The sequence below is a fragment of the Protopterus annectens genome, chromosome 16.part0 (assembly GCF_019279795.1).
Source record: "Protopterus annectens isolate FY-2018-M chromosome 16.part0, PAN1.0, whole genome shotgun sequence".
In the NCBI taxonomy this organism is placed as follows: Eukaryota; Metazoa; Chordata; order Ceratodontiformes; family Protopteridae; genus Protopterus; species Protopterus annectens.
The window spans coordinates 667,024,316-667,046,102 of record NC_056750.1 but is presented as its reverse complement, the minus strand read 5'-3'; the positions used below and the strand labels follow the sequence as shown (position 1 = coordinate 667,046,102).

At 42.0% G+C, this 21,787-nt stretch overlaps 1 protein-coding gene across 2 annotated transcripts in view; it reads right to left on the bottom strand.

Moving 5' to 3' along the window:
* LOC122790747 (ER degradation-enhancing alpha-mannosidase-like protein 3) overlaps nt 1-21,425 on the bottom strand; it is a 765,530-nt gene extending 744,105 nt beyond the window's left edge. For both annotated transcript variants that reach the window (XM_044058342.1, XM_044058343.1), the window contains exon 1: nt 21,056-21,425. In XM_044058342.1, coding sequence (XP_043914277.1) covers nt 21,056-21,189 — 134 coding nt within the window. In that variant the 5' untranslated portion in view covers nt 21,190-21,425. The remainder of the gene's footprint in view (nt 1-21,055) is intronic.
* Nucleotides 21,426-21,787: the final 362 nt, after the last annotated feature.

The following is a 21,787-nucleotide window of genomic DNA, read 5'->3' as shown; positions in this document are numbered from 1 at the left end:
CATAAGAATTAGAAAATCATTCCTTTCTAAAAATCCGAGATTCATATTTCTTTCCCGGCTTATTCTTAGTAATAGTCACGTCAAGGTAATTTATCTGTTCCTTGTTGTGTTGGTAAGTAAACTCCAAGAAAGTAGTTGTATGTAAATAGTCTATAAATTCCTCAACTTGTTCAACAGTCCCTTTCCACACCAAAAGGATGTCATCCAAAAACCTGAAATACGTAATAACGTATTCCCAAAAATTGGATTTGAAGACATATTCTAGCTCCCAAAAAAGCATAATAATATTAGCATAGGTGGGGGCACAGGAAGAATATGGCCAATATGGCAAGAGGCTGTGTCTTTGAACACTGTGAAGTTACAATGGGTCTAAGGGGGGGATTATGTACATCTTTATGGATTTTGGGGATGCCGAATATTTCCGGAATAATGGACCACTGGGACTATACTTGTAGGATGATGGACATTCTTAATCAAGGGGATAGATACCGAATAGCATCCAGAAACGAAATGAACATCTGTTACAAGAAAATAGATTATTGGTTAGAAGACAATCTTTTACAGGGTCTAATTAACCTGGATCTGTACAATTATTTTAAAGTTTCTAAACCAGTTATTCCGGAAATATTCGGCATCCCCAAAATCCATAAAGATGTACATAATCCCCCCCTTAGACCCATTGTAACTTCACAGTGTTCAAAGACACAGCCTCTTGCCATATTTATAGACACAAAATTAAAGAACTTCCATCTGAATTACAAACATATACTGGTTGACTCATGGGACTTTCTCACTAAATTTAATGAGGTTCCATATAATGAAAATTTTGTATTTGTGACTATTGACGTCCGAGATTTATTTTCTGTCATACCCCATGACATTGGTTTAACTTGGTTTGAGCATATGTTAGTGGAATTTAATTTTTGTAATAGGACTGACTTTAGGTTAATTCTTGAAAACATGGAATTAGTGTTGAAAAATAACTTCCTCTACTTTCAGGGAGACATATATCATCAGATAGGTGGAGTGGCAATGGGTTCTTCCTGTGCCCCCACCTATGCTAATATTATTATGCTTTTTTCGGAGCTAGAATATGTCTTCAAATCCAATTTTTGGGAATACGTTATTACGTATTTCAGGTTTTTGGATGACATCCTTTTGGTGTGGAAAGGGACTGTTGAACAAGTTGAGGAATTTATAGACTATTTACATACGACAACCACTTTCTTGGAGTTTACTTACCAACACAACAAGGAACAGATAAATTATCTTGACGTGACTATTACCAAGAATAAGCCGGGAAAGAAATATGAATCTCGGATTTTTAGAAAGGAATGTTTTTCTAATTCTTATGTTCACTTTGAAAGTGACCATCCTTTTTATCTTAGGAGAAATATAGTTAAAGGCCAAATGATTAGGGCCTCTCGTATGACTAGTGAAGATGTTTCATGCGTAGAAGAAATGGATTTAATACAAAGTTTTTTTAGGGATAGGGGCTACCCACTTAGACTTATTAAGAATGTTAAAAGAGAAGTTATGAGAAAACGGACTAGCCAATATAAGCCGTTATTGACACAAAATTTTGGCATATTAGGACAGACTACAAACATTTCTTTAAGGACTAAAAGTAACATTTTAGAGGTGAATAATATACCCCGTTTGATGCTGACTTATTACAAAGGGATACATTGGATACAAAGAGGCATAAATGAAGTATGGAAAATGTTCTCAAAAATTAGTACAGATGTCCCCATTTTCCAACAACCATTGAGGTTTGGGTTTAGGAAAAACAATAATTTTAAGAAACTTTTTGAGAGGAAAAAGGCCCCTTGTGCAAGTGGAACACAGCAAAAAGTGGGGACCTACAAGTGTGGTAGATGTGGGCAATGTACCTTTATACTGGGGGAAAAATTGCTTTGGCTAAGTAGATTAAGCCTAAAATTGAAAAGTAAGGGATACCACACTTGTCATACCCAAGGGGTAGTTTATCTGGCCTTGTGTTTGACCTGTGGAAAATACTACGTCGGTAAAACCGAACGTAAGTTAAAGCAAAGGGTCTACGAACACATAAGAGACATAAATAAAAGAAATGATAACAATGCCCTCTTTAGGCATACTGAGGTATGCATGAATGCCAATATTAAATTCTGGGTGCTTGAAGAGGTTAAAAGAAGTGACAGGGGAGGTGACTGGGAGTCCCTTTTAGAATACAGAGAAATGATTTGGCAACTCAGGCTTGATGCCTGTGGTTCCAATGGGATGAACGATCACCTCTCCATAAAACCAGCCCTGAAATTATTATCCAATAACCCTAAATTGAGTTAATAAATATAATTTTTATATTTCTTCTTATATTCTTTCACATTTGTACAATATAAATAGAATTCATTTATATAACAATAGATAGGTGACAAAGTTTATACTATTTGATGACACTTTGAGCACATTATAAGTAATACATTTTGCATTTAGGATGTTTTTTAAGTAACCAACTAGTGGTTCATTTTGTGAATGACAACATATGGATTATATCAAGTGCTTTACATATATATATATAAAAAAATTTTTTAAACAATATATACAATTTTTAGAATAGGTTTTAATATTATTTGCTGTGGAAAAGTTTATACTTTGCTAATGTATTATAAATTTTATAAACTAATAATAATTTTAGCAAGATGTACCAACCAGAGAAGACAGTAATCTGTATGGTAATTAATCAATTAATCAATCAGCTAACATTGTATTTAAGGCCATTTTATTGTGAAGTTAATGGATTCTGATGAAGTTTTGACGAGATAGATGAAAGCGCGCTCAATCCCAATTGTTTGTGTTATGCTGGTCTTGGTGTTTCATTAAACATATGTTTTTATTAATCGAGTGGCTCACACTACTTTACGGAGCGATATACATTCTGTATCTGTGACTGGGGTGTTGCTGGAGGATACCCTTTATGGTAAATGCAAGCGGACGACTATTTGTTTTAGTTTATTTTTTCCTGACGTGGAAAAGAAAAAAAATGCCACACACAGTGAATCAGTGCTGGAGTGCAAACACAATCATCTACAAACCTGTGGGTACAACATGCTGCTGATGGCTGCAGTCTACACACACTGCTACACTCACTTCCATAATACCTTCTATGATAAGAAATGACACCATCACATACATTCTATAGACTTTTACACTTTTCAGTGAAATGAGTTTTCAGTCAACTGAATTTTTGATGAAATGAATTTTCAATGAAATGGGCTCGATCAAATGGGTTTCAGTTAAATGAACCTTCAATGAAATGACATGGACCCACACACATATATTGCAGCAGGCTTTGGTTCACTGGAGTTTGGTCATAGAATATTAGGAACAGGAAAAGGAGGTCAGTTACTGTGCATTTTTTTTCCCCTCCAGTGGTAGTGGCCTTGGATGTATGGGGAGAACAGATAAGGAACTGGGTGGTGCAGTGTGGTTCAACATAAATAACCAGTTAAGTGGAAAACGTGTTCTGCGCAGGTTAATGAGAAATTTCACTTTCAGATGCTTAACAATGAATGTATTTGTCAAAGCACATGCATACCAACAATTTTTAATGTTAATAGAGTATCGCAGTCAAAAAATCACCAAAAACTTATAACTATTAAAATAAAAAAATAATAGTAGTAAATGCTTGTCTTATTCACACAAGACTTCCTCAGACTAAAGTTTTACTATGACATTCTTTCATTTAAAACCTATCTTTCAGACATGTGACTAAAAACAAACAAGCAAATTGTGAGGTCAGTCAAAAAATACACACATTTCTGGTGTCATTCTAAGGAGATTCAGTATCTGTCTGCTTGGGATGACGTGATTGACAGATCTCGATGCTTTGCCAGAGATGGCCTCCATCTGTCACCCCTGGGTTTCTGGGTACTGGTCAAGGCTCTTGCCACCCCAACAGTGCCTTTTTAGGCGGTGTTCCAAATACCAAATTACCACTTTAACAGCAATAAATAAATGCAATCTGTGGGTCATGCAGCTCAACGATAGAAGTCTAAATCTCAAGATGCACTGACTCGAAGCACTCCTCAAAATGGAAAACATCGACATTTGTGCTGTAACGGAGACCTGGTTTAAAGCAACAGAAAGCACCCATGTGCTACCAGGCTATCACTCATTACATACCTTTCAGCCCCAGAACATGGACCGAAGCTCCAAAGGCAGTGGTGTCTCCATATTCATAAAGGATATGGACACCTCCAGACTAGTAGCCCAGCATAATGCATCTGAGATACTCCAGGTACAACTAACATTGGGTAAGACGGCGATCCAGGTCGTAGCCTGCTATAGGTCCCCAACCATGTCCCAAGACTCTCACTCTACATTCCTAAGCAACCTGGAAACTATTACGATTCAACATACACCAATGCACTGTACGAACACGCACATAAATGCATGGAACTAGCCATACCCAACAGAACCAAGACGCTCTCCTCCAAAAAAAATGAAGCCAATCTGGTGGTCCCCTGCCATTAATAAACTCTACAACAGAAGAAAGAAACTGTTGCAGAAAAAGGTGAAGTCCCAAGACTGGAAAAATTCTTGTATTAGACTCAACACAAAGTTGAGATCTCTCAACAAAACCTCCAAAGCCAGCTATGAAGGCAGAATTGAGGCAGACACTAAAAACAACCACAAGGCCTTCTATAGTTATATCAAGAATCTCCACCACAATACCCAGATTTGCTCTGAGTTACTGCACAATGGTACCTCCTATACTGAGCCAACAGATATTGCCAACATACTGGCTGACAGATTCAGTGCCCACTTTACCCTTCCCCCCAAAGGACCAATCTCAATATCAGAAGAATGCCAGGCACCCAGCATTACTACAGCAAAGGTTAAAGCTGAATTGTCCAAGCCCAAAAATACAGCTTCCATGGGACCAGTCAATATCCCTGGCTGTGTTCCACATGAATTACAAAGTGAAATGGCACCACATCTGTGTGCCCTGTTCACTCACAGCCTCACCTCAGGCTTTGTCCCTACAGAATGGTGCACTGCTACAGTCATCCCTTTCCATAAAGGAGGAGCGACTACAGACCCAGGAAATCATTGCCCCATTAACCTGATGAGTTTGATATGTAAGGCTATGGCGTGCATCATCATGGACCTAATTAACAAGGATACAGGGAATCTCCAAACTCTAGATCCCATGCAATTTGGTTTGGTGAAAGCTAGATCATGCCTGCTTAACCTGGTTGACTTTTTTGAGTCAGTCACCAGAGCTATGGATGAAGGTAAGGCAGTTCATACAGCCTACCTTGATCTGGCCAAGGCCTTTGATACCATTCCTCACTCAGGAATTATTGATAAACTCACCAAACTAGGTGTCAACTCCTACATCGTTAGGTGGGTTGCAAACTGGCTCACAGATAGAACACACAGTGTGAAAGTAGCAGACTCCAAGTTAGACTGCCGACCAGTCACATGTGGAGTCCCACAAGGATCGGTCCTGGGTCCTCTTTGTTTGGCATCTACTTCTCAGAAGTCCAGGCCAACATGGAGGGATTCTGGCTGACCAAGTTCACAGACGACTGCAAGCTGGGAGCCATTATTAACTCCCCATGTGATGCAGACATCTTACAGAAAGGCCTCACTGAGACCATTGACTGGTGTCAAAACCATAGCCTTAAGCTTAATGCCAAAAAATGCATCATTCCCTTTGGGAAAAACTCAGTTCCCACTAATTACCACATCAATAGGAGCTCACTGAACACAAGGCGTTATAAGAGATCTGGGAACACAGGTCGACAGCAACCTCTCCTTCGACCACCACATTGCCACTGTGGTCAGAAGGTCTTATGTGGCATATCTCATTACCAAGATTTTGCATCCAGTAAGAAAGAGGTCAACATTTCTCTCTACTCTTCCCTCATTAGACCAATCGTAGAGTATAATGTCCCATTTGGCATGTACCTCACTAGACACCGACAACAGCTGCAGAGGCCACAAAAGTACCTCACGAAGAAGATCCTAGGCCTTAAACAAATGTCCTACACGGACAGACTCAAAAAACTCCAGCTATTCTCTGTCTCACATCGTCTAAGTGGTGATCGCTGCCTAACTTATAAAGCCATGTCTCACCCAGCTCTGTTAGAAATGCTACATCTAAAGAAACCCCAGTCCCTCCGCACTACACGCTCCAGAGACCTCAATCTCATTACCACAATCAACAGAACATGTTGGAGGGACAGGTTCATAACCCAGCGACTGACCATGCTCTGGAATACACTTCACACACATGTCAAGCAGAGCACCTCACTGGCCCTCTTCAAGAGAAATCTTGAGTGGTTGGGAAAGAGAGAAGTTCACCTTGGAGATCACTCCAGTGGCTCTACTTGATAGAGGCACTGGGAACGAACTTCGGGTGGCATATTGCCAGGGCACTTCTATGGGCTAGGCTTATAAAGGCTCCGAGCCATTAGCCTAGTACAGACCCATGAACCTATAATAAAAATGTACATACTAAAAATATAAATAAACCTAAAATAAGCATGTCCTTAATAAAATACTATTTGTAAGTGATTATTTCAAAATTAATGTATAATACGCTAATATTTGTCTTACCGATTATTCCTTTTTAAGTAGAACGTCTGAAATTAATAGCTTTGTCTAAACCAGGTCCCTGTTTGAAATGAATAATTTTGTCTAAACCAGACCCCTGTTTACTTCCAATTTAAATTTGCCAGACCTCTTCCCTGTAGTGCAGCTCATCATTATGACTACTCTGTACATGATCCCTACCCACATGGTCTAATATACCAAATAAAAATCTTTTAAAAGACCCACATTTACTGCAATGTTTGTACAAAGCATGTGCTATATATATTTTTTCATTTCATTGAATACAGATGTTCATTAATCCTTGATTTAAGCTTTCTGTTGGTCTTCCCCAAATACAAACTGTCACAGGATAAACACTCTGCCACATACACCACATATTCACTATAAAAACAAATTCAGCCATCCTGTAACAACATTGAGTCTTTATATATAAAAAAGTGCAGACTGTTAGAAACATACCTATGTGAGCTACAAGCTTCACACTTTAATGTACTTTGTCTTTTATCTCTCTTAAATTTAAATTTGCCTTCAAAAATTTGGTTTTGGTTCTTATCCCTTGTATTTATAAACAGTGGGGCATCATCTATCTTATTAATATCTTGATGTGCACTTAATATGCACCAAACATTTTGTATTATTTTCTATATTTCATACGTATCTGTAGTCTATGTCAGAGGCATGGCTGCCTTCCACTCTCTGTCTTCCTTTTATCTTCTATACCACTTAACTCCATAAAACCTTCCCCAAACTCCATATAGGTTTCTAGGTATGCAACAGTCTAATGACGACAAGGGTCTTTTTAAGCCTAACCATGCATCCCAAGTCTCTGAAAAGTTCTGGTACTGTGCGTAAGTGTAAGCAAGAGCTTGGAAGATTAAACATTTACAAGCAGGGGCTTGGGAGATGAACCATTTCCAGGCTGTCTGTGTCCCTTAGAGACACAGGTGTCAAATCAGGAATGACTTTCTTATTTCCCATCCAATTCTCCAAATTACATTTGAATTGAGTTAGAAAGGAACTCTGCTTCACATAGATGGGTAACCTTTTCCAGAGAAGGGGTAGTCTCTGGGATATATACCCGTCTCTCCAGCAGGTTCTATTTATATCACAGGCAAGGTTTAACTCTTTACAACAGGTAATTCTCGTGTGGTTTGTTTTGCAGATAGGCAGGAGGTCTATTAAGGTAAGTTCTGACAATGCCTTGTATGCCAGGCATAGATCCCCCCTCAAAAGCCTGTAGGAGATAGAATATAGGGACAGAGTCTTGAGGCGGTCCGCACAGGACATGTTACTTATGCCCTGTATTGGTTTAGTGAGGAAACTCTGTATATACTCCAATTGTTGGATGTGCCTGCCAAAAATATGTTTTAAGTTCTTAGCCCTTGTATTTATAAACCGTGGGGCATCACCCATCTTCTGAATAGTATCTTGATGCACACTTCATACACGCCAAACATTTTTATTATTTTCTTTATTCAGAAGCTTGAATGCACTATCTGGAAAACTTCTATAATGTTAAGTTGTCAATCTCGCCTTCATTCTTGCTTGATGGGTTCCTCGAGAGTCACTTTTACCAGCTCGAGGCAGCCCCATATCCCATGATGCAAGGCGGTAAGTACCCAGATCTCGTTTGCCACTTCGCTGATGAGGACCTCCTTTTACCAGCTCCTGGTAAGTGATTTATAGATTACTGTTTTTGCCCCTTTTTTCACTTCAAACTTATATTTAACAGTTTTAGTTTAGATTTAGTCCCTTTTCTGACTAGAATTTCCCTCATTCCTTAATTTATTTTTTAGTCAGGCCTTCTCCCATCCCCCCCCCCTTGTTAGGGTGTGTGTGTGTGTGTGTGTGTGTGTGTGTGTGTATGTGAGAGGTTAGTGATTTCTTTAATTTTGGGATAATTTTTTCTTGGGCTGTGTTGTGTCTGTGTTTTTTTCTGCAACTATGTCCAAGGAAAGGGTCTCAGGCTTTAAGAAGTGTGACTCGTGCTGTCAGAAGATGTCTCTGACAGATGGTCACACTTCTTGCTTATACTGCCTGGGACCTCTCCACCTGCAGGACTCCTGTGCGATTTGTCATTCCTTTAGCCAGAGAGTCCTGCAGGAGAGGAGAAACAAATTGATTTTGAGGGGCCTACTTAAACCGGAGGGCTCTCCGGCTAAGTCGGCTCGAGCAAGACTTCCAAGTCTTCCAAGGCCCAGGCTTCTGTGTCTAAGCCTGCGGCCTCTGCTCCGACTCTTTCAGAGTCTAGATCGGCTGGAGCCGATCCTGGGCACCGATGGCTATCGGTGCCGATACTGGTTCGGTCACATCGGTGTCGGCTCCGATCGGTTCCGACCACCATGTGGCTCAGGCTTCGGTGTCGGCGCCGACCGGCACCCTTACTTTTATGTCTGTATCGGCTCATTCCGGAGCCGATGCATCGAGACATTCTGTCGGTGCCGAAAAGTTGTCGGCTCCGACAGCACCCATGGTTTCGTCGGCTCCGATGGTTCCTTCGAGGAAGAGGTCCAGGTCCCCTTCCTTGGAACCGATACTCACAGCTCCGGCATCTCTTCTCCTCTCGGAACGGAGCCATCGGAGCCGATCATCTAGGTCGTCCAGGCTTTCTGACCATGATTTAGAGAGGGTGGTCAGTAGATTATTAAAATCACAGGCACTGGCCCAGATGCTACATAGTCCGTCTCAACAGACGACTATTAGTCCACACCCCATTGCAGTTCCTCCTTCGACTCTACCCCAGAGTTTGGAGCTGGAGTCTTCGGGAATAGTTTCTGCTATGGCTGAGGGACAGATACCCCCCCCTTCTGCTCCCTCAGCCTCTACTCTTATCTCCTCTTAGAGACCTTCCTTAGAGGGATTCAGTGGTCAGGCTTCCCTGGTCTCCTCCGGGGGTGAGTGGCATCGGACCCTTGTCCGACCCCACTCTTCCCCTTGGAGCCTCGGCCTTGGTGAGCTCGGCTCCGACATCTGCCTCGGAGCCTTCCCTTTCGGTGGGCCCTGGAGTTCCTGGTTCTTGAACGGGTTCTCTCGGACCTCCCTGGGAGGAGCCGAGGTGATGAAGAGTGTGCTGGTCACTGGACTCAGCCAGCAGTCTGTTCCCTTAGCTCCTCCCTCACGGGCCTGTCGATATCTCTGCCATCTCTCTTGCTCCCGGACCCAGAGATCCTCCGCCTCAGGTTTCCCCACTGGGAAGAACCCCCTCTTCCGAGGATTCTCCTGATCGGTCAGGGGATCCTCCGCGCAAGAGGACCTGTAAGAGGAAACACGTAGACTCCCCCGAGTCTATCACTTCAGATACCGACTTAGATGAGTCGGAGGGATCCCCAAGATCCCCCTCTGAGGATGTCTCCTTTTCAGACATCCTAGAACTCCTTAAACAAGAGGGGAAACTGACCCTCCAATAATCCCTCCGAGGATGAGTTGGTATACCTGGAGGCATTTGGATCTCGGCCCTCCACCTCCTGGGTGTCTCCGCCTTTCGACCCCCTTATGCAGGTTATTGCTCGAAAGGCTTGGGCTGCTCCTGACTCTGTAGAGCCAGTTCCTAGGAGGCCTTCTAAATTTATTACTGCCCCTTCGGACAAGCAATTCCTAATGAAAGGTGTCCCTGCTGATGCCATGGTGGTGGCGGCTGCCACTAAGAAGGAACTTGCAGATCCTTCCGTACCTGTTCATCCTCCTAATAAGGACTCTAGGACCATGGATAGGTATGGTAAGCGGATGTTCTCTCCAGCGACCTTTGCTATCTGAACTACTTATGCCACTTCACCAGACTCCAAAGGGATATCCTTAAGGAGCTAGGTGAAGTAGTACAGGATCCCACAGCTGCAGGGGCTCAAGAAAAAATTGCTTCGCAGCTAGGAACCCTTAATTCTATTGCTAACTCCTCCATGCCTGATATCATATGCAGCAGATGGAGCGAGTAGGGCGCAGGTACAGGTGTGGCTCTTAGACGCCAAGCCTGGATGCGGCTCTGTAATTTTGCAGATCCCTTTAAGGCGTCCTTCACAAACTCTCCTTTGATGGGTCAGCTTTGTTTGGCCCTCAAGTGAAGGAAACATTGACCAGGTGTGAGCAGGACGGCAAGACTCTTTCTGCCGTGGGGTCCGTTTTCCACCCCTTCTAGACCTTACCCAAAGGACAGAAGGGTGGCAAAATGTGGTTCCATAAATCCCAAGGAGTCACGCGGATTCACGTGGTCAGTTTACCCCTAGAGGCAGAGGGGTAACAATAACAGATGCCGCTCTAGAGGCAGAGGGGTCCAAAACCAGGGAAGCAGAGAGCCTCTCTCTGACAAGCCCTTTCAGCATCCCTGAGATGTTGCCCAACTGTCCATCCTTGGAGGCAGTCGGGGGAAGACTATCGCTGTACCCAGAAGCCTGGCTTTCCCTAACTCAAGACAGATGGGTACAGTCGATCATATCTGAGGGTTACAAAATTCCTTTCGAGGAAACTCCCTTCTCTTACTCAAATTCCCTTCCAGATGTACCACCCGGTCTAAGGGAAATTGCAGAGTTAGAAGTTTTAAAACTTCTACAAAAAAGAGCCATTCAGCCAGTTACAACAGATCATTCAGAGCCCGGAATCTACTCAAGGTTCTTTTTGGTCCCCAAGAAGACGGGAGACTGGAGACCAATATTGGATCTCAGCAGACTCAACAAGTCTGTGAGAAAGACAAGATTCCGAATGGTCACACTTCAGTCAATTCTGCCCTTCTTACAGAAGGACAACTGGATGTGCTCAATAGACCTTCAGGATGCGTACTATCACGTAAAAATTCACAGACGCTCCAGAAGGTTTCTCCGCTTTCGGCTGGGGTCCAGTCATTTCCAATTCAGAGCCCTGCCCTTTGGTCTCACTACAGCCCCCAGAGTGTTCACCAAATGTATGGCAGTCGTCACGGCTCACCTGAGACGTCAAGGATTCCAGGTGTTTCCGTATCTCGAAGACTGGCTCCTTTCAGCCACCACCAGGCATCAGCTTCTTCAAGCCAGGGATTACACAATAAATCTTTGCACTCAATTGGGCATCTCGATCAACTACGGAAAATCCTCCTTATTGCCCTGCCAGTCTATTACTTTCATAGGCAAACTTAAACACTGTTCGGATGTCAGCTACCCTCACAGACCAAAGAATCTTAGATATACAAGGTCACGTGAGAATCATTCTAGCCAGCAAGAAAGTACAAGCCAGAATGGTTCTAAAAGTGTTGGGCCTCATGGCTGCGGCCATTACCCTTCTTCCCCTGGCTCGCTTCTACATGCGCCTTCTTCAGTGGATGTTGTTCACTCAGTGGTCTTACCAACAACTTGTCACCAAATACTGGTGACACAGATTTGCAAGAATCATCTTTCTTGGTGGATTACTTCTCCCCAGATTCACCAAGGCAGACCCTTTGTACCCCCAGCCCCGGTTGCGACTGTCACTACGGATGCCTCCCTGATCGGGTGGGGGGGGCATTATCAGGGCAGGATGGTTCATGGGACGTGGCAACCGTTCGAATACCACCTGCACATAAATGTCCTAGAGATGAGAGCAGTGCTTTTGACATTGCAAGCCCTCAACGACTTTCTTCCCTTTGGGACAATTGCAGTCCACACAGACAACATGTCTGTAGTATGGTATATCAACAAACAGGGCGGAACTAAGTCCTACCCCTTGTGTCGAGAAGCTCTCAGACTTTGGCAATGGGCGATCTCCTCTCATCGGTTTCTGGTAGCAACGCATATCCCTGGGAAAACCAACATTTTAGCGGACAGATTGAGCAGAGCTATTCTCATGCCTCACGAGTGGTCTCTCAAACAATCTATAGTGGAGGAGATTTTTCTAGAATGGGGTCGCCCATGTTGCGATCTTTTTGCTACTCCCCAAAATAGCAAATGCCCAGATTTCTTCTCTCTCTTCCCACTGCCAGGCCATCCCCCCAGAGATGCTCTGACCCAGGATTGGCCCCAGGGACTTCTTTATGCCTTTCCTCCCTTTCCTCTTATCCCACTAGTAATCCAGAAAGCCACCGTTTTGAGAGCCAAAATGATTCTCATTGCCCCTTATTGGCCTCGACAAATTTGGTTCCCGTTCCTCCATCGTCACCTTTTGGTGCAGCCGTGGCATCTGGACCCAGTGCCAGATCTTCTGATTCACCAATCGGGTCAGCTGCACCGGTGTATTCCTTCTCTCAACCTCACAGCATGGTTGCTCCACTTCCTTCCTTAGCCAGGCTTCCTATGATCTCTAATCCTGTTAGAGACATCATAGTAGCTTCCTTAAAATCCTCTACTAGGAGGATTTATACTAGCAAATGGAAACGTTTTCTTATTGGGCAAAAGCCAAAATATTGATCCCTTCACTGCTCCAGTACAAGCAGTTTTGGATTTCTTAGCGGAAATTTTTCACGCAGGCTCCTCTTCTTCCACGGTCAAAGTTCAGTTGGCCGCTATCTCGAACTTTCATGTCGGGTTCGCAGATCACAACATTATGTCCCACAGGCTTTGTAGAGCCTTCTTGAAAGGATTTTTTCTCCTGAAACCTCCAATCAGGAGTCCTCCTCCTCAATTCGACCTAAATCTAGTGCTGTCATTCTTGATTCTTCCTCCCTTCGAGCCAGTTGTTTCATGTTCCTGAAATTTCTTTCATGGAAAACTTTATTCCTGGTTGCTATTACATTGGCTAGGAGGGTGTCTGAACTTCATGCTCTATCTGTTCGCCCCCCCTATTTAGTCTTCCACAAAGACAGAGTATCATTGAGAACTAATCCGACCTTTTTGCCTAAGGTCGCCTCAAAGACCAATTTGAATCAGGCTATTGATCTTCCTGTATTTTTCCCAAACTATTCAAACAGATCGAACAAAATTACATTATCTTGATGTCCACCGCCAACTCAGATATTATTTGGACAGAACAAAACAATTCAGGAAATCCGATCAACTCTTTGTTTCTTATGCTGAGAACAAGAAAGGCCTTCCTGTCTCAAAAGTGACCTTGTCTAAATGGCTTTCTTCTGTCATCTCTGAAATTTATCAGCTCAGGGGAAAACAGCTGTGCTCGAAACCTAAAGTGCATTCAACCAGAAGCTTAGCCACTTCCACAGCTTTTCAAGCTAGACTTCCATTAGACACTATTTGTGCAGCAGCCACTTGGGCCACTCCTCATACGTTTGTTTCCCATTACAAATTGGATTTGGCCTCCAGGGACAGAGCCAGTTTTGGCTCTACAGTTCTCAAGAGTCTGTTCCATTGAGCCACCCAGGATAGAGGTGCTATCAAGCAGAATGAAGTAGATTGACAACTTAACATTGAGAAGTTATGTACCTACCATAACGCTCCATGTTAGTTGTCTTCTCGCCTTCTTTCTCCCTCCTTCCCCAGGCCTGGACAGACCTTTCTTTCTACAAGGAAGTATGCTTCTGAAGACCATACAGTGCTGGTCCTTCTACCATCCTTCAGGTTTTTTTCTCTCCTTCTTTCTTCCTTTTGGAAGTTATTATGCTAGGTGCTATTGCCTATTGTCATCAAACGAGATCTGGGTACTTACCGCCTTGCATCATGGGATATGGGGCTGCCTCGAGCTGGTAAAAGTGACTCTCGAGCTTAGCAGTAAACGAGGATCGGCTCCGAACCCATCAAGCAAGAAAGAAGGCGAGAGAAGACAACTAACATGGAACGTTATGGTAGGTACATAACTTCTCATTTTGTGTGTGCAACAAATTCAACTTTACTTCAATTTCCTTCTCATCGCTAGTAATATTATTAATCATATGAACATGACTTGCTATCACATTTTTTTTTTTTTTTTTTTTACAAATCCTGGTGCTGCGGTAGCGTTGTCGCCTCACAGCAAGATGTTGTTGCGTTCCATTCTCAGCTAGAGTGTCTTCTGTGTGGAGGCATGCATGAATGGGCGTGCCTTCGTTGAAGGTTGTGCATCAGGGCTGATAACTCGGCACGTAAAAATCCCCTACCAAACATTAGCGGACCGGAGTTCCACTGTGGCGACCCCTAACCAGGATAAGCCGAAAGTCACAACAACAAATAATCCTGGGTTCATGTTACTGTAATGTAACAGAGTAGTGCTAGCAGAAATTTTTAAAGCTATAGTTACGTCCCAGATACTTTGTTTTTTCCTGTTTATAAAATACAGACATTGAAAAAATTTACCCAATTTTCAGGATAGTGAATATTAGATGGAAAAAAATATGTGCTTCCCTTGATCTAATTCAAAAAAATCAGTTCTCTTCATCCCCAGACCAAATAAAAAGATATCAAGTACACATCTACACACTTTAATGGAAGTAAAACCCTTGTAATATGGAAGAATGTTTTCTCACAGTATGCTAAAACCAAGTCTGTGAAACTGGAGGCCATACGAGCCTCCACTGAAACCTCGTACAGCTACTGATAAAAGCAACCTTTGAAACCAAAAAAAATCATTTGAAATAACTTCACATATTCCACTAAAAAAAAGAAATCACCTCCCCTGCTGCATAGTGGTTGGAAAGAATGTGTAAATTAACAACCCATTCCATTCCAATTTCATGTGGAAATTCACATAAAAAAATTCCTATCAATTGTTACTAAATATTCCTAATTCTCAACTTCAGAATCCCTGAGATTACCCAAAACTTGCCTGGAATCTTCAATAAATGGCAGCATGTCTTTAGCCAAAGCTAAACCTCCAGCTACAAACTTGTAAACACTGTCTAAATTAAACACTTTACCCCTAACAATCGGTCTAAATGAGATACTGATTTCATTTTTATGTAATTTAAAAATACCAAACATCATATCTACCTTTGCAATCTAAATAAAAATAATCATACATTCTGGGTATATTAATGTTATCCACAAGTTTTTCATACAACCATCTGTCAATCCCTCTATATGCCTTTTTACATCCTTGTAAAAACTTGTTTATACCAAGTGCCATCATTTAAAAGTGATTCCACACAAAATATATTCTTCATGATCCATTAAAACAGTGGCCATCCATTTATCTGCTTTCTGTTTGGGAGTGAAGGGGGATTAAACCGCATTTTTGAATTACATCAATGGAAGTACATATTTTTTTTCAATTTAATATTAACTGCCATGAAAGTTGTGTGAATTTTCTGGTTATCTATATATATATATATATATATATATATATATATATATATATATATATATAAACAAGAGGAGATAAAGTATCTGGGATATTCTACTACTTATAAAACTACACAAGCACGCTCCAAGAACTGTAAAAAATGTGTTAAAAGTCAGGGTTATAGGATCAAATATTTTAAGAGTAATGACAAGGAAATTCAGTAAATGTTGAATTTGTTGTTTTTATCACAAAATGAAGGAAGTGTTAATGGGGGTTAGTATGGCCCCATATTTTACAAAATTGGCTTTGGTACACTGGGGAAGGACGACAAGGAGACATGGTGGTGGAATGAGGAAGTACAGGAGAGTATACAGAGAAAGAGGTTGGCAAAGAAGAAGTGGGATTGTCAGAGAGATGAAGAAAGAAGACAGGAATATAAGGAGATGAGGTGCATAGCAAAGAGAGAGGTGGCGAAGGCTAAGGATAAGGCATATGAAGAGTTGTATGAAAGGTTGGACACTAAGGAGGGAGAAAAGGACCTGTACCGATTGGCTAGACAGAGGAATCAAGCTAGGAAAGATGTGCAGCAGGTAAAGGTGATAAAGGATAATGAGGGAAACATACTCACAAGCGAGGAGAGTGTGTTGAGGAGATGGAAAGAGTACTTTGAGGGGATGATGAATGAAGAGAATGAGAGGGAGAGAAGGTTGGTTGATGTAGGGATAGTGAATCATGAAGTACAATAGATTAGCAAGGAGGAAGTAAGGACAGCTATGAAGAGGATGAAGAATGGAAAGGCTGTTGGCACAGATGACATACCTGTGGAAGCATGGAGGTGTTTAGGTGAAATGGCAGTGGAGTTTTTAACCAGATTGTTTAATGAAATCTTGGAAAGTGAGAGGATGCCTGAGGAATGGAGAAAAAGTGTTTTGGTACCGATTTTTAAGAATAAGGGTGATGTGCAGAGCTGTAGTAACCACATAGGGATTAAATTGATCAGTCACAGCATGAAGTTATGGGAAAGAGTAGTGGAAGCTAGGTTAAGAAGGACGTGATGATTAGTGATCAGCAGTATGGTTTCATGCCGGGAAAGAGCACTACAGATGCAATGTTTGCTCTGAGAGTGTTGATGGAGAAGTACAGAGAATGTCAGAAGGAGTTGCACTGTGTTTTTGTAGACTTAGAGAAAGCATATGACAGGGTGCCTAGAGAGGAGTTGTGGTATTGTATGAGGAAGTGAGGAGTGTCAGAGAAGTATGTAAGAGTGGTACAGGATATGTACAAGGGTAGTATGACGGCGGTGAGATCTGCTGTGGGAGTGACGGATGTGTTTAAGGTGGAGGTGGGGTTACGTCAAGGATCAGCTCTGAGCCCTTTCTTATTTGCAATGGTCATGGACAGGTTGACATACGAGATCAGACAGGAGTCCCCATGGACTATGATGTTTGCAGATGACATTGTGATCTGTAGTGAGAGTAGGGAACAGGTGGAGGAGACCCTGGAGAGATGGAGATATGCTCTAGAGAGAAGAGGAATGAAGGTCAGCAGGACTAAGACAAAATGTATGTGTGTGAATGAGAGGGAGGATAGAGGAATGGTGAGGATGCAAGGAGTAGAGGTGGCGAAGGTGGATGAGTTTAAATACTTGGGGTCAATAGTTCAGAGTAACGGTGAGTGTGGAAGAGAGGTGAAGAAGAGAGTACAGGCAGGATGGAGTGGGTGGAGAAGAGTGTCAGGAGTGATTTGTGACAGACGAGTACCTGTAAGAGTGAAAGGGAAGGTCTACAAGAGGGTAGTGAGACCAGCTAAAGGCTGGAGTTTGAGCTGGATGTGGCAGAGTTAAAGATGTTTAGATTTGCATTAGGTGTGACGCGGGTGGACAGGATTAGGAATAAGTATATTAGAGGGTCAGCCCAGGTTGGAAGGTTTAGAGACAAAGCCAGAGAGGCAAGATTACATTGGTTTGGACATGTGCTGAGGAGGGATGCTGAGTATATTGGGAAAAAGATGCTAGGTATGAAGCTACCAGGTAACAGGAAAAGAGGAAGGCCTAAGATAAGGTTTATGGATGTGGTGAGAGAGGACATGCAAGTGGTTGGTGTGACAGAGCAAAATGCAGAGGACAGGAAGAAATGTAAACAGGTGATCCGCTGTGGCGACCCTAACGGGAACAGCCGAAAGAAGATGATGATGATGATGATGATGATGATGATGACAGTGGGCAAAAAGATTCTTCCAAACTATTTTTGTGTAGAAGTTATCCAGAAAGTGTAGTAAAGATTTTGACAGGGGATATATATGGATTTTAAGGGAGGTCATGTGGCATTAAGTAACACAGAAGAGGAAAAGGAAGAGAGATTGGTCCGCAGCTGTGCCTCTGACATACACTACAGATACTTATGAAATAAAGAAAATAATAGCAAATGACTGATGAATATTAAGTGCACGTCAATATATTGTTAAAAAGCTGGGTAATGCCCTGTGGTTTTTAAAATATGAGGGTAAGAACTTAAAACAGACTTTTGAAGGCAAGTTTAAAACAAATACAAGGCAAAGTACATTCAAGTGTGGAGCTTGTAGTTCACATAAGTGTGTTTCTAACACTCCACACTTTTTAATACAAAGACTCAATGTTGTTACAGGATACCTGGATTTTTCCTTGTAACAGTGAGTATGTGGTGCATGTGGCAGAATGCTTATCCTGTGACAGTTTCCACATAGTTATGACCAACAGAAGGTTTAAAACAAGTATTTATGAACACACGTATTCAGTGAAATGAAAAAATATAGCACATGCTTTGTACAAGCATTCCACCAAATTTGGGTCTTTAAAGATTTTTATGCAGTGTATTAGATAATGTGGGTAAGGATTATGTACAGACTAATCATGACAATGAGGAGGTGGTTTGGCAAATTAAAGTGGAAAGAAACATGGACCTGGGTTTAAATAAAGCTATTAATTTAAACCAGTGTCAAAAGGGAATAATCAGTAAGACAGATATTGGTATATGTTTATTTGAAAATAATTGCTGTAATGTATTTAAATAAGGACGTGTTCATTTTAGGGTGCACATGTGTTTATAGCTTGTGTATTTTTTGACTGACATCACGTGTCACAGTTTTCCTTTTAGTCATATGACTGAAAGGTCTTAAACGGAAGAATTTCATGGTAAAATTTAAGCCTGATGAAGTCTTTTGTGAATAAAACAAAAGCACTCACTACTATTTATTTTAATAAATAGATAAAGTTTGCGGGTTCATAGGTAGGTACTAGGCTATTGGCCCTAGGGCCCATACAAGCCTAGCCAAAAAATGTACCCTGGCTTTCGCCAGCCAAGAAAATTATTTTCCTGTGCCCCTGTCGAGCAGAGCCACAGAAGTGATCCCTGGGGTGAATTTCCCATTTATGACATTTTATGCAGTTTTACATGGTCTGACACTGTGCAAACTAACAAAAAGAAAGTTCAGCCCATTGTGCTCCTATTAGAGCATGTTCGAGTGTCTGAATAAGGTGCTTCAGTTTAGATAGCCAAGATCAAAAATGGATCTGGAGGGAAAAAGACAATGGACATGCTGCATGCACATGCAGGCTTGGGTGGGGATTATGTAGCAGTGCTAGGTGGGTATCAGGCTCAGTGAGGCACACTACCAGGACCATTCTTTTGTCACAAGTAATGAGCCCCATTTATGCAGGACCAAGCAAATTCCATACTTAGAAAAGTAATGAAGCTGAGCAGGGTAGACAAAAGCAGGTACACATCTCATTCATTTCATATCGGGGCACCTTCTTATACCCTCAGGATAGGAGCACCCCAAGACAATATCAAAAAACTGGGCAGTTGGTGGCCCAGCGCATATACAACTTACGTTTTAGGTGTGTTTTTTATCTAAATCTTGATTTTGCTTTAGAGCTCAACACAGCTGATGGAGCAGAAGCATGTCTGGATGGTTGGCCACTCATTTATCAGGAGAATACACTGCTGACTATAATATAAGAAGGACATTCCAGCTGAGGGCAGAAGTCATGTTCTATGCAATGTTGGTTGGTTTAGGGTGTCTGGTATGAAGTGGCCACAGCTTAGGTAGGTGCTGCAACAGGCAGCCAAGTTAGACATGGATCTGGTGGTTAATGTGTTGCATGGGGGCTGCACATTGAACCACCACTGGGGAATTGCTTAAAATGACTGCCCAAGGAGTTAATTTTATTAAGGAGCACTGACCACAAACAACCATCTGCTGGTCAGAAGTAGTACAATGAATAAACTAGAGGTGGGGCAAGATCCATTACAGAAGTGGCCAAAATGACCAGTAGAATTAACGACACCATGGGCAAACTACTAACAGGCGTGGGGGGATTTACACAGCACACCTGAGCATTTGCACCCAGCGTTCTTATAAGAGGAATGGGGTGCATCTGTTCGAGGAAGGTATGCATGTTTTTCACTCAGAATTGCAGATGGGATTAGCTAGCCTTGGCTTGGACTATAACAGGATATGTGCTTCCTCCTGTGGCAAAAGGCAGGAAAGGTACGGGAAGTCAAAGTTATGTGGGGGGGGCTACAAAACTTACTAGCTTGTCATTCCATACAGCAGGTATGTAGGGGGACTGCCCAGCTCAGCACCTTCCTTTAACAGATTGTACGTTAGCCCAAGGATAATTGATTGAATTTGAAGTGCAGTGATTCAATATAAAATAATGAACGACCAGATATTGACACTGTCACCTGCTTTGCAGCATTTAGGTGATGTATGTTAATGTATGTGAAATGGCTACCATGAAACTCCTGTCCTGCATTCACTTCCTGAAAAAACAATTGGCTACAATGGGTTAGGATAATTAGGCAGCAAACACATGGCTGCAGGCATTTAATCCATATGATGTATCTGTCTTTTTAATATGACTGCATATGATTACTAAGGAGATATGTAACACAGATGATGCTAATTTTGCTTTTGAACTTAAGAGGATAAGATCACACGGGTTAAATGACAGAACACTGCTGCAAATGACAATCACTGGTAATCAAAATAATAGGTGCATTTTTATATGTATGGGCGGCGCAAGGAAAGCAGTCAATGACCTCATACAAAAACATAGGAAAGATACTCCTGATGTAAATAAGTTCAGATGGGTTCTGACTTCCAGCATCTATAACTGGTAAAACAGGCAATAAGTAATGGAAACAGTTCAATTAAAGAATGTTAAGTGGTTCCCAAAATGTTATAGAACAGCAGCTTAGTAAGAAACAGTGAAAAATAATCACCAGAAAACACCATAAAGAATAGTTCACTTTAAATGAAGTTGCTAAGAGAACTAATTCAGCTAAGTAAAGCTTGCAGGAAACACATGATCTTCTGATCTTTTTCTTACCTAATAATTTTCTTTTCTTCCGCATCCATAGACAACACACCTAAACTGGAAATCCACAGCACTGCGCAATGGATCAGTAACAGATTTCCCAGCTTTACGATCTCCCGAGTGCCTGTGCCCCTGTGCTCCTTCATCGCTTCACCGGTACTGCCCCTTATTATCTATATTCCTAGGTGCACAGTACAGCCAACCCCCAATACAGCAGTCCACACAACCTCTCCCCAAACACCATTAGTGCTGCTGTCAACCTCCCCCACCAACCATGACCTTATGTGCCATCCTGTGACCTGGCAAGAACCAAAACCCATCCACTCTTCCAGGAAACCGGCAGTGATAACGTTTAGTGAGTCTACACGCGATTAACAGGGGAGCGCCGCGCGACTTCCCCAAATCTGAGTAGCTATTTGCTCCGCCCCACGCAATGACCTACGGTTATTGTAGTATGGTTTGTATTCTTAGAAAAATAAATATACTGCTTAAAATGCACTTATATGCGTGACACAGATAAGCGCATTTTAAGCAGTACATTTATTTTCCGAGAATACTTCAAAACGTTCACCTTTTGTTCTTCTTATTCATCACTTTAAAATTTTTAATGTTCCCACTTCCCACATCACACTCTTATCTTCTAATTTGTTATAACAGAGTATAATGCAACACGATTAAGTGCTTCTATTCTGAAGTCAGATATTTTGCCTTCCTTATGTAAATGCATGGGGATTTCCTATGGTT